We start from the raw sequence: 13,058 nt of genomic DNA, 5'->3' as shown, positions 1-13,058 counted from the left end.
ATTTAAAGTTATGTAAAAACCTATTGCAACTGAAATTTCTAAAATATATCATTGAAGTGGGGGTAGGACAAGAAAAGTTATTCCAACTTCCTCTTACGCACTTTGAACATGACTGTTATTCGGATCATCTGCTGATGATCTTTTTTTGTTGATTGTTTTTATTTTGCTTTTTTGTTTTTGTCTTTTAACATGTTCAATAAAGAGTTTAAAAAGAAAAAGAAAGTATGGTTATGTTTGTCAGGGGTTTCAGGCATGACAAATTTAAAAATATCATCAAAATAGTTGCCAATTTCTATCAATCAACTTATTGTTTCAACTGTACTAAATATTTTTAGTTTTGTGTGCAAACATCTTACTTTGTAGTAACTGAAGCTGTCAGTAATAAATCTAGTGAAGTAAAAAGTACAATATCTCCCTCGGAGATGTTGTGGAGTAGAAGTAGAAAGTGGCATGAAAAGAAAATACTCACCTAAATTACAAGTACCTCAAATTTGTACAGTACTTAAGTAAATGTACTTAGTTACTGTCCACCACTGCAGCTGTGTTTATAATAGTTATTGAAGTAGAAGTATTACTTTCAATTGTAGCAGTACACTGATAATCTGGCATGATAATTTGTTGCATTGAGAATGCTAAACTGCATCAGTCAGAAAGATTTACTGTTGTGTCAAAGCTGTCTGAAGATGGCTGTACACGAGTTGTGTGTAAAGTGATGTATGGCATTATTATGTCTGTAGTGTCTGGGTACGTTTGGTCCTCTGCGGTGTGGAGAGATGTACGCCTTAGACAGACTGCTGAGAGAGGCTCAAGTCCTGGAAATCATCAGACGCATCATCAAGGACAACCCAAGATGCCTCAGACAGCTTGCTGAAGGTAAACTCTGGTACCTATACATCTGTCTGGGCCTCTACTGTTAATTTGTCTGAACATTACATGCAGCCTTCACTTCCATATTCAGAAGAGCAAGCAGATATTTAGCAACAATGGCGTCACCTTCCACTGACAGCAAGTGACAAATTCAGATCAGGTGGTGCAACAAGTTGCTTGATGGAAAAGGCACAGTATATAGTGCATGTTGCTTTTTATTTAATAAGGTGAACCTGGTAGAAGCTCAGCTAACTTGCATTTAAGGAACGCATACCCCTATAATTCAATTGACTACACTATTATCCAAAGTTTTAACCCTCTTTATCACAGCTAAACATTGGCTGTAAGATCCAGTGATGTTGCCCATCAAGACACATTCAACTTCAAGGCCTTGCACACAGCTGCCAGAAGAGGAAAAAACAAACCTAGAAAGCTCTCAGATACTTCCACCACACCTGCATAGTCTTCTGAATGTGTTATTTAATAACACATGTTTTACTGTATTGGATTTCATACTTCAGTTGGATTTTCATCAAAATATACAAGGTGATAGACAATAAGCTATTTATGTATCATGTTGCCATAGCACCTTTTGTATAGGAAATGCCACTGGTTTACAGGATCATTTAGAGTTGAGATGTGCACGTCACTGTGCAATGTGTTCAAGAATCATGGCACACTTTTCAAGTGAACAACTAAGGGAACACACTATGAACACCTTCCAGGAGAGACTTTTAGGAAATGTGACCCAAATGTTTGACATGTCTTACCTCTCTCTGTGACGGCTGGCTTTTCAGTCCGCCTGCCAGTGTGGCTGTCTTGAACGGCTATTAACACTTTTACAACATGTCCTATGAACTAGTTTGTTTCGAGACTACCACTGCCTTACTGCAGTCAACATGTTTCACATAATCTTAATTATAGCTGTGTAAATAAATCAGATTTGAAATTAAATAGGCATCCTTAAGCCCAATGAGGCTGAAAATAAGAGATGTATTCCAGATGTTGTCCTTCTTGGTGTTTTTGAGCTAGCCCTGCATAGCCATGATGAAAGTGTAAACTTCAAATACTTAAAGTGCTGAATAAATTGAAGTACTGAAAGTTTTCATCTCATTTTAAATGACGTATGCTAGAAAGTTTAAATATGGTGGTATGGTGTTGGTTCTTTGTGTGTAGGTGTGCTGTAGACTGGATAATAGTGTTTCTGTTGCTGTCAGGTTTCTTTGTGCATGGAACTGTGGGAAACATTCAGAGTTTAAAGGTCCAGTGTGTAATATTTCTGAGGATCTATTGACAGAAATGCAAGCTAAGATCCTTAACTATGTTTTCAGAGGGGTATAAAGACCTTACATAATGAACCTTTATGTTTTTATTATCTTAGAATGAGCCATTTCTATCTACATGCACCGCGGGTGCCATGTTTCTACAGTAGCTGATAACGGACAAACAGCGCTGCAGAGCTCGTTTCATCACTACGTTCTTCTTCTTCTTCTAGAATTCTAGCAGTGTAGACGCTCATTACTACATTGAATATGTACATTCGAAGAAGAAGAAGTAATAATATACAGCAGGGGTCGGCAAATAAGTTTTGCATCAGAGCAATATTTTTATGCATTAGATGGGGGTGATAAGACATGATATATAAACTGAATGTCATGGTGTTTGGTTAGCTTAGTCGGTAAAGTGCAAGACTCTCACCTAGAAGGTTGTGTGTTCGATTCTATGTAGGGAGAATTTTTTTTCCCATCTTCAACAAATTGATTATAAAGCGACTTTTTCACATGCTCACAATAAAGTATGTGCTGCGGTGCATGTGTTCCGGTGTTTTAGCCACATCCATCAACCTACAGACGCCTTTTCATTTCCCCAGTATCTCCAGGCAGAGGACATTTAGGGGAATCACATTTTCTGACAGTTATTTCAGAGGTGTATCAAGCTGGCTGCAGACTCTTTTTAATGTCGTTCAGAATTTTTCAAAGTAAAAGTTCTCAATTCAACTCCAAATAAAGCATTGCTGCAAAGAACATTCTCGCGCTTTTATTTTGCAGGCAAAACCACTAAAGAGGAAGTGATTATGTGAGTAACTGTGATATATTTCAGCACCGCTATCAAAGTATTTGTTTATTTTTAGCCGGTATCAAACCAGGTGGGCCAGATATTATTGCTGACGGGCAGTTATGGTGAGGGTCCATAATCACAGTGAGAAATAACTTGTTTTGCTTGTCAATGTTGTAAAAGGCCTTTGTATAAACTTCAGCTATTATATGTTTTATAATGGACTGTGGTGCAGAAACAATTTTATGCACTCTTGGCTTACATTTTCCATGTTATCTGTCAGGGGCTAAGTTGCAATAACATATACTATATTGCCAAAATTTTTGGGTCGCCTGCCTTTACATGCACATGAAAGTTAATGACATCCCATTTTTAATCCGTAGGGTTTAATATGGAGTTGGCCCACCCTTTGCAGCTATAACAGCTTCAATTCTTCTGGGAAGGCTGTCCACAAGGTTTAGGAGTATGTTCATGGGAACATTTGACCATTTTTCTAGAAGCACAGATGTTTGACGAGAAGGCCTGGCCCGCTCTCATTCATCCCAAAGGTGTTCTATCAGGTTGGGGTCAGGACTCTGTGCAGGCCAGTCAAGTTCTCCACACCAAACTCGCTCATCCGTGTCTTTATGGACCTTGCTTTATGCACTGGTGCGCAGTCATGTTGGAACAGGAAGGGGCCATCCCCAAACTGTTTCCACAAAGCTGGGAGCATGAAATTGTCCAAAATGTCTTGGTATGCTGAAGCATTAACAGTTCCTTTCACTGGAACTAAGGGGCCAAGCCCAACCCCTGAAAACAACCCCACACCATAACCCCCCCCTCCACCAAACTTTACACTTGACACAATGCAGTCAGGCAAGTACCGTTCTCCTGGCAACCGCCAAACCCAGTCTTATCCATCGGATTGCCAAACAGAGAAGCGTGATTTGTCACTTCAGAGAACACGTCTCCGCTGCTCTAGGGTCCAGTGCTGGCATGCTTTACACCACTGCATCCAGCGCTTTGCACTTGGTGATGGAAGGCTTGGATGAAGGTGCTTAACCATGGAAAACCATTCCATGAAGCTCTCTACGTGCTGTTCTTGAGCTAATCCGAAGGCCACACAACATTTGGAGGTCTTTTTGTCCTGTGTCAACTACTGTAGCTATCCTACACTCTTTGAAGAGGGGGAGGGGGTAGACTAGACAGGTGGTTGCAATTCGCAACCTCACTGCTAGATGCCACTAAATAGCTACAGTGGCCGACACAGGACAACAGAGAGTAACATTAGCCAATCAAGAAATAAGGTTTCTTTAGATAGACATATTAAGAAATTATATTTTACTAAATGATTCAGTTAAACCATATGATTTTGCAAATATTATTGTTACTTGTTCATCAACCAACAAACACATCAATAAATGAATTGCTACATCTCAAAAACCATTTCATCTACTGCAAGTTATGACCACTTACAGATAACCACATAATACATGAAGTTTACAAAGGCATAGTCAAGTGAGGATCAAGGCTCCTCTCCACATGGTCTTGTTATAATAACGCTGTTAGCAGTAGGCTAAAGTGTTTTCCACCAGGGCAGTTAAATGGGAAGTTTAACTGGCTGATCTGAACTTCCATGCTGTACCGTTTTATTTCCAATAATAATCAGCTGATTATCTCACAAACATAACTGACACATTTATGTCCACTTTGCAAAACCAAGACACAGTTAAAAATTACAATCCAAATAAATATTTTTTCTAGGGCAATAAAAGTTTAGCTGGCTTATCTGACCTTCCAGCTGTAAGTTACGGTTTTGTTGCCAATTAATCAGCTGATTGTCTTACAAATGTAACCCACACATTTATGTCCATGCAAAGCCAAAGCCTGGAGAATAACGTTACATGACATTACAATCCAACTACATAGTTTTTCTTCCAGGGCATTAAAATGTGAAGTTTAGCTTCACACTAGGTTACCGTTTTATTGCCAATTAATCAGCTGATTGTCTCATGAGCGTAAGTGGCACATTTCTGTCGATAGCAAAGCCAAAACACACTGAAGAATTGTCACTGTCTACACTACCGTAATTATACAAGCAGTAGAAGAACACTGTGGTGATGAAACGTGCTCTGTAGCGCTGTTTGTCCCTTTTCGGCTACTGTAGAAACATGGCGACGCAATAGGGCGACCTCCACAGAAGGGGGGACCCGCGGTTATGTAGATAGGAATGTTTCATTCTGAGGTAATAAAAACATAATGATTCATTATGTAATGTCTTTATACACCACTGAAAACATAGTTATGGATATTATATTGCATTTCTGTCAATAAATCTTCAATAATATTGCACTCTGGACCTTTAAGGAAAGCTAAAAAAAACTTTTTTCTAAGCTTCCTCCCCATTAGAAAGAACTTGTAAGTTGACCTTTGAGTTGAGATTATTTTCTTGCACAATTTCAAGAATGAACTTCCAACTCTTTCTTCCCTTCGTCTCTTCATCAGTGGTACCACAGCTGGGCCTGTGCCTGGGTGCTATGTCACTATGGCAACAGTGTGTGGGCCAGGGCAGTGTGTACAGCGTGTCTGCTGAGAGCTTCCTGGTTACGCTGTCTGCAGTCTACTCCAGCATTCTGCCTGAGAGGGCCAGTAACATGGCTGACACAGGTACAACAACATCTGTGTCTGAACAGTAAATGTTAGTGTGTGTGCCACGTTAACGCCTTTATGTGTGTTTGTCCAGTGTTCTGGTGTCTAGTCGAGCGAGTGCTGGATCAGAGATTACCCCGGCGAGACAGCAACAGAGACAGAGTTATGGTGACGCTGTTTCAGCTGTGGAGTTACTTGGAGGCCAACGGCATCAGTGACATGGAAACGCACATTACTGAGCTGGCAGAAGAAGGTATTACACACTAAATGATTGCAGGAAAAAACTTCTGATCAGTGACAATAAACAGTGATAACCTCCCTCCAACAGTGTGGTTGGTGCAGAGCCTGGCATCATGTGACCAGGATGTGATAGTCCACTCTCTCCGGCATCCTGCAGAGTGCAGCCTGAGGAGGGAAGGAATTCACGCTGTAGCCAAATTACTGAAAGACCCACGAGGCAAAGTGTCAGCCTCTGCCAGCTCTGTGCTGAGAAGCCTAGCTGCCCAGCCTAGACAGAGGGAGCAGGTGAGAGGACATGTACTCTATGTGTGTCTTTCTAAGAATAAACCATATTTTAAAAATATTTTTTTAAAGTATATTTTTAACTAAATTGTCTTCTTTTTTACATTCTCTGGCCTTATTCTGAGATACTGAAAATGTCTCTCTAAGTTTACTTTGACTTTTTATAATGATGAATCTGTCTTCAGTAGCATATTGATGATATATTTTACTATGGTGACACCATTTTCTGACAGAATGCTCAACTTGTAACCATCATATCTAGTGAGATAAGTTACACTTCGCAAACATTTCCCAAATATACCCAGAATCCAAATTTAAATCAGACACACAGAAACTCCCCTATTTACTAGGAGAAATACCAAAATGCCAAATCATTACAGCAAAATTTATCTCCTCATTCCACGAACTGAGGACAACCAGTGGAAACTGGTAAATATATTAAATAATTGTAAATTTTGTTATTTTAATAACAATAACTGTTCCTTGAAAAAAGGAACCCATGAACCATAAGTACTTTATGGGTTTATTTACATTTCATGTTTGATACTTGATTTTTTTTATTAACATATTGTTGTTTCTTTATTGATCCTAAACATAAAATCACTTCTATATACTACTGGCCTATGGTACACTCACACTTTTGTATTTTCCTTGAAGCTTTGGCAATATTCTTCTTTTGACACATGCCAATAAAGCAAATTGAAATTTAATTATTTTTTTATTTTTTTTTATTTAATGTGACATTTTACAGTGTAATGGTGACACTGTTTCAGTACAAACTTCAGCATACATACATATTTTGTCATATTTAGGCTTGCCTGTATTGACATAGTCATTATCTGCTGCATGAACAGCACTACTGATATTCTACAATAACAAAAAATAGGCTGATTATTGACTGGGCTCTAATCATAATACTTCAATCAGAACAGTGATGTTAAAAATAGAGCAGGGCTTCATCAGCATTATGTACATAATAACATATAGTGCACAGTAAATCCTGTGTACGTTCTTCTCCTCAGGCTTTGGTCAGCTCTTTGGAGCTGCTTGAAGATGAGAATGTGGACAACAGAGTCTGTGGATGCAAGGCCTTAGCTTGTCTCAAGGTACAAACACACGCAGAGTTTGTGCTCCTATTCAAAAATGTTCCACCCTGTCAAAATACTGTTGTAGGGCAACATTGATCTACTATATGACACGAAAGTGATTAGATTTAGATTTAGAAAACTGTCATAAACTCTTATTTGTACTGTATAATACAGTATGTCCTTATCATACTGACCACTGTATCACATCTGTTTTTATTCCAGGCCAAAGAAAGTATCGACCAGTTAGTGTATCTTTGTCGGACAGACAAGGAGGAAGTCCGAGATGCTGCCAAACAAGCACTGCTAGTGCTCGGTAATAATTACATCATATTAGTCAGATTTCCTGGAAAAACTGTTGGATAAACTTACTGGCTATAAGAAATGTAAATGCTCCTTATTTGTATAGGAAGTTGTTATAACTTAAGTGTGCATGCTCAGATCTGCACCTCATTTGGGATGTATTATAAAAGCTCCGCCCTGAACACATCCAATCACTCAAAGTCATAGCGCCACCTGCTGGCAACAGGAAATGACACGTTTTACGCTGTAATGTACTACTCCGAGCAGGTTGGACATTTCAACTTCAAAACTGTCCCAGGAAACTCTTCACACATTGATGAAGCCATTTTGTAAAACTTGTGAATTTTCGGTTAACGGCTTGGCAGTGGCAGCGAAGTGCCATGCTTCGCCATGACACAGGAAGTAGTTGTAACTCTACTGTACATCCTCAGATCTGTACCAAATTTTACATGTTTAATAAGAGTCCCGCCCTGAGATATATATATATATAAGCAGCATCAAGTGCTTTCAATTAATTTATTCATATATTTGTAGATAACATAATAATTAAGGCAGCTATATTTTACTTTGTCCAATACAAATGTCTATGCATTCATTGAATTTTATTTTGTTCTTCCATTCATTGTGTGGAGCAGGTGAGGAGGGGAAGATGGCCCACCGACACGTGGAGACGTCTCAGGACAGCATTCCGAGACTCTTCGCTCCAGGAAGCATGGCCAGCACAGCTTTCTAACACTACATACACGGAGTTACACAAAGTCAGCAACACAGAATGAATGTTGTGCTTTGACACAATGTCATGAGAATATACAGAATGCTGTTATTCTACCATATTATGACCACTGACGCGTACAAAGACAAATATAATATATGATACACAGTAAATACACTGACAGAGAGGTTGAAATAAAACTCTCATCAAAGACAGCAACTCCACTTAACACTGGGCAAATAATAGTCTGTAAGCTACAAACAGGATTATGTTTATCAGCCTGTGCTAACTGCTCTGTACAATGTGAGCAGGCTTGAATGGAAGGATGGATAAAGGGAGAAGTAGATGGATGAAAAGGATATACAGAAGGAAGAAGATGTGGAGGAGTTAAGAGAGCAGGGAGGAACATGTCTGTGTTGGCTTGAGTCATTTTCAAGTCAAATTGCTGGACAGACTCTTTGCCATTGCAGTCATGAGAAATTCATTATTAAAAGTAGTCTAGAAGCTATTTAAAGTCACTTTGTTTGATGATTTCCATATTTAGAGCCTACTAAGTACCCAAAAATGTACAAAATGTTGAGTTTCTTGTCTTTGTGATACATTTTATTACTTTGGCTCTCTGTGGTTTTGACTTTGACATGATGAAACAGTAGGCATACATAGAGTAAATATCCCATTACACAGAATGCTAACCCTACCATTGTTTAAAACCACTTTTCTGAATGGATACTGCTCTCTCTAGTTTAGGCTAATAGGTTTTTTGAACAATCCTGCTCCAGATGGACAGTTTGTTCTGTGAACTGACATGACTGAAAACTGAATATGAATGACAGTCAATGACTTTTCTCAAACAGTTCTGCCTTTACTATAGCAACTGACTCTAATTATGCTTGTTGATTTAAAATGTTGCCTGATAGCTATGGTTACCTGTCTGCAGTAGGCTACTTGCACCAAGACTATTCATAGTTTTCAGTCACGTGACATGCGCGGTGACCTGGAGGGCCGACATTTTCGGTTTAAAGCCAGTATTTGGATCACCTTACATCTTAAGAAAAAGAATGATATAAACACAAACTGCAAGTGTTGGGCTATAACGTTACAGCATCCGCTGTGGCATTTCTACCGTTAAAAACCGCCAGGTCCCTGCCACCACTCAACTGCGGTTATGTTATTTTGACCTTCTGGGGAATCCCTCACCTAACACAGCTCAGGCTTGTCTCCTCCTCGATTACAACCATCCTGCATTTTGGCAACACAAAAGTAACAAACTGAAAGTAACAGTGTATCACTTGTTTCCTGGTTGGCAGGCAGCGGAAAATAACGTCTTTTGTGCCCTCCAAGGGAGTGTTTTCCACGTCACAGCAAATGCGACGTCAAGTGAAGACTATGAATAGTCAAGAACACTTAAGACAAGTTGAAGTCTGAATGGTTTTTAGATTAAGTCCAGATGAAACCAAATCAAGACCGAGACCAAAAAAATACGGTGCCCGTTCACTATTCTCCATACTGTTGTCTCATTGTTTGTAAATCTGCCTAAACATTGCTTTATTTGCTAACCGTGATTTCTGATAACTACTCTTATAAATAATCAAATAGTATTCGAATAGTATTATGCTGTCCACATATACAGTATATGCACAAACCTCCATGTTTAAAATGAGGATGCTTGGTTGAAACATGGCAAGGATACAAATAAGTGAGTGACTTAATAAGTACTTGTCACTGACACAGTTAAGAATTTAGTGTCTCCGGAGAACTGACAGCAGAACTACAGGCAGCTAGAAGGCAATCACACCCACACGACTGAGAGATAATTGAAAACACATTTCAAGACCAGACTAAAGCCTGAGACCAGACTTGAGTACTACACCCCTGACTTTCCACACTCCACATGCTGTACTCCAGCATGGATACAGTGAAACTGTAGAGGAAGTCACCGTGCCCACACTTGATTGCTGCATAGAGACTGTGATTAGTGAAAAAGCATTGCTTTGTTGTTAAAATATAGATATTCTGACTTTATTCATGTCCATATATTTTCATTGCAGGAACAACTGACTATTGAGACAGTGAACTAATTCGATCCATAGGGACAGAAACATCACTGAAGTATTGGTTTAAAGGATAAGTGTGGATATATTTCAAATCTCTTATTTGACTTTAGCATTAGTGGTTACCGTAGTCATTGTTCCTCTATGTTATGACTATGAGCTTTGTAGCATGACTGCTTTGTGGCCTGACTTCAAACAAACTACTTTGTACAATGTGTCGTCTGACTAACTGTTCTGAATGGCCTCACTTGGAGGTGGTGTAAAAAGCCTGCCATCATAACCTCCTTGCTGCATCCCCATGCTTCTCTGATCTCTCTCCAAGAACTCTGTGTTTTGTGTATATCTGTGTTCTTGACACAATGAACTGTACAAATAGGGATAATGTTGCACAGTTTCAGGTATTCATGTTGTTGCACATGTTTGTTACACACAAAGTGTGACAGAAGTAATTGTGTGAAGAAACACCTCCAAACACAAGGCCAATCACTGCATGAGGTGGGTGTGATTGTCAGGCTATGAGGTTAAGAAACTACTAAACTTGTAGGACGCAAAGTGGGTTTCAAATGCTGTAAGAGTGACAACCACTTTGTTATTTGTTTGAAGCATACGAGATTAAGAGATGGAGTACAAAATACACAGTCCTGCCTTCGTGCAAAAATGCATTCTTATGTCAGAACGAGGCTGAGCGGTCTGACCACTAAACAAATATAGAATACATCTTGAAGATTCTTATTTTTGAATGCAAACTAGTACTTGTTCCTACTGAGTTGAACTTGTTGCATCATAGAGTGAGCATCAAGATAATTTAGAGGTTGACCTCAGAGTGTCCTGTAGGTCATAGGACTGTTTGGAGGAGAAGGGGAGCTAAAGAAGTTAATGAAAGTTTTAATGGATTTTATTTGTGGATTCGATTTGAAAATATGTTATATGTTCTATCACATGGACCTGGAACTGCTCAGGATGCCATATTGTGGGTGAGAGGCAGGGAGGGTGCTCTGGATACTATAGATTCAGAAGCACAAACAGCTGCAGTCATTACCAGCAGCATACTATCACAGATAACTGAAAAGACTGCTTTCTATCCCATATCTGCAACACTGCTGCTGGCTTATTAACTGTGAACTGTCTTCCAAAGTCAAAGATAAAAAGTGACAGCTTTGTCTCGCAGGCGGTGATGTTACACTGCAGTTCAGTATAAAGGTTTAGGACTGTAGAAAACATGTTAAAATGCTTCTGCACAGAGAATGATTTAAGCAATTCAGTGCCATTACTCTTCACAATTATTCTTTATGGAAAAACATTTGACTATATGCCACTGGAATTCAATTCAATCTGTGATTGTAAATAGTTTTATCTTAGCAGAGTCTTAATTTGTAAATGTATACTTTGTTTTATGAAATGCATCTTAACTGTTTTAATGATTGATTTGTTTTATTTTCTGTCATCCAACCAATTTATTTGATGAATAGATTCACTGAATGACACCACTTTCTGTGGTACTTAACTGTACCACTTACACATCTGCTGTAAATGGGAAATTCTATTTGGAGTCACTGATTATTTGCATTACTGTCACAGACAGCTGTGGAGGACTTTGTCTTTTGAGCAGGTAGACAGATCACTGAGTAGACAAAGATCAGTCCAGGTCTGGGATCAGCACTTTAAATTTAGATCAATAACAGTTGAACCTCCAACAGTAAATCACTAAAGATCTCTGCCTTTTAGAAAGAATAAGATTTTCCATATGTCTCTGTTGAGTTAGTATTAGCACCCTGAAACATTTTAATAGGAATCATTTATAGTAGAACTAGACTGAATTTCAAATAAATTAGTCCCAGACATGGAATCATAGATTAAGGCCATACCAGAGGTTTTCCATGTTTATGCCATTTACATTCCCCAGAGAAAAACACTGAATACCTTATTTTGTAATTATTGACCTCATAATTACAATATATGTACCTTTTATAATTGTGACTTAACTCATAATTACAAGATTTATAATTGTTAAAAATCACCTTGTACTTACAAGATAGTTCCCTCATAATAATCAAATTAGATCTCTTTATTTTGAGATTTTCTCATAATTATGAGAGACAGATCTCAAAAATATGAAATTGTACTAAGTAATAGTTTGAGTGGATGTTTAAGTCTTTAATACAGCAGCGACAAGCAGTGTCAGGGTCACTGGAATTCTAATAGAGGACTGATGTCGGGGGGGGGGGGGGGGGGGGGGGGGGGGGGGGGGCGATTCGACACTGATGGCTACCACTGTATTCCATGCATTTACCATTATTAGTTAAGACAGCAAAAATCTACAGCTATACCTCTGCATCCATACAGCATCTCAGTGTTTAAGTGCCTCAAGGTTTGATAGTTACACAGGTGCAATAAGACATAGATGAGATACTTTCTTGAAGAATGAAGAGTGTGAAGCAGTGGGAAACCACTGCAGCACAAATATATATATATTTTTTTTTCAACAATCTTGAGTATTTGTGCAGCATTGGATACAAAATGTTTATTCTTTTCTAAGGCATTCTTCATATGTACTATTAAAAATGTGTTTAAAATGGTCTTGTGCCATTGTTTGTTTTTTAATTATACCATGAGTTGGACATACAAATCATGCTGTCCGCATGAACATGAGGGCAAATTCACAATATGACTTTTGTTACTGTAAATATTTTTGCAGATATCCACTTCATGATCATTTGGGTGTCCTGGTGACTCATAGGTGCGACTTTATGCTAAGTTATACAGCAAATCAAATGCTGCATTATTATCCACAAACCACAACTATAACAATTTCTCATGACATTAAACAGATGCACG

At 38.6% G+C, this 13,058-nt stretch overlaps 1 protein-coding gene across 5 annotated transcripts in view; it reads left to right on the top strand.

Annotated features, from left to right (window-relative positions):
* The window catches only part of ripor1 (RHO family interacting cell polarization regulator 1), a 170,757-nt gene extending 159,113 nt beyond the window's left edge, over positions 1 to 11,644 (top strand). For all 5 annotated transcript variants that reach the window (XM_046036514.1, XM_046036516.1, XM_046036513.1 and 2 more), the window contains 6 exons: positions 5,407 to 5,568; positions 5,645 to 5,803; positions 5,879 to 6,075; positions 7,095 to 7,178; positions 7,383 to 7,473; positions 8,096 to 11,644. In XM_046036514.1, coding sequence (XP_045892470.1) covers positions 5,407 to 5,568; positions 5,645 to 5,803; positions 5,879 to 6,075; positions 7,095 to 7,178; positions 7,383 to 7,473; positions 8,096 to 8,193 — 791 coding nt within the window. In that variant the 3' untranslated portion in view covers positions 8,194 to 11,644. The remainder of the gene's footprint in view (positions 1 to 5,406; positions 5,569 to 5,644; positions 5,804 to 5,878; positions 6,076 to 7,094; positions 7,179 to 7,382; positions 7,474 to 8,095) is intronic.
* The last annotated feature ends 1,414 nt before the right edge of the window (positions 11,645 to 13,058 follow it).

This window comes from Micropterus dolomieu, linkage group LG22 (assembly GCF_021292245.1).
Source record: "Micropterus dolomieu isolate WLL.071019.BEF.003 ecotype Adirondacks linkage group LG22, ASM2129224v1, whole genome shotgun sequence".
Classification (NCBI taxonomy): Eukaryota; Metazoa; Chordata; class Actinopteri; order Centrarchiformes; family Centrarchidae; genus Micropterus; species Micropterus dolomieu.
Note: the sequence above shows the minus strand (reverse complement) of the source record. Positions and strands in the feature narration are given on the sequence as shown.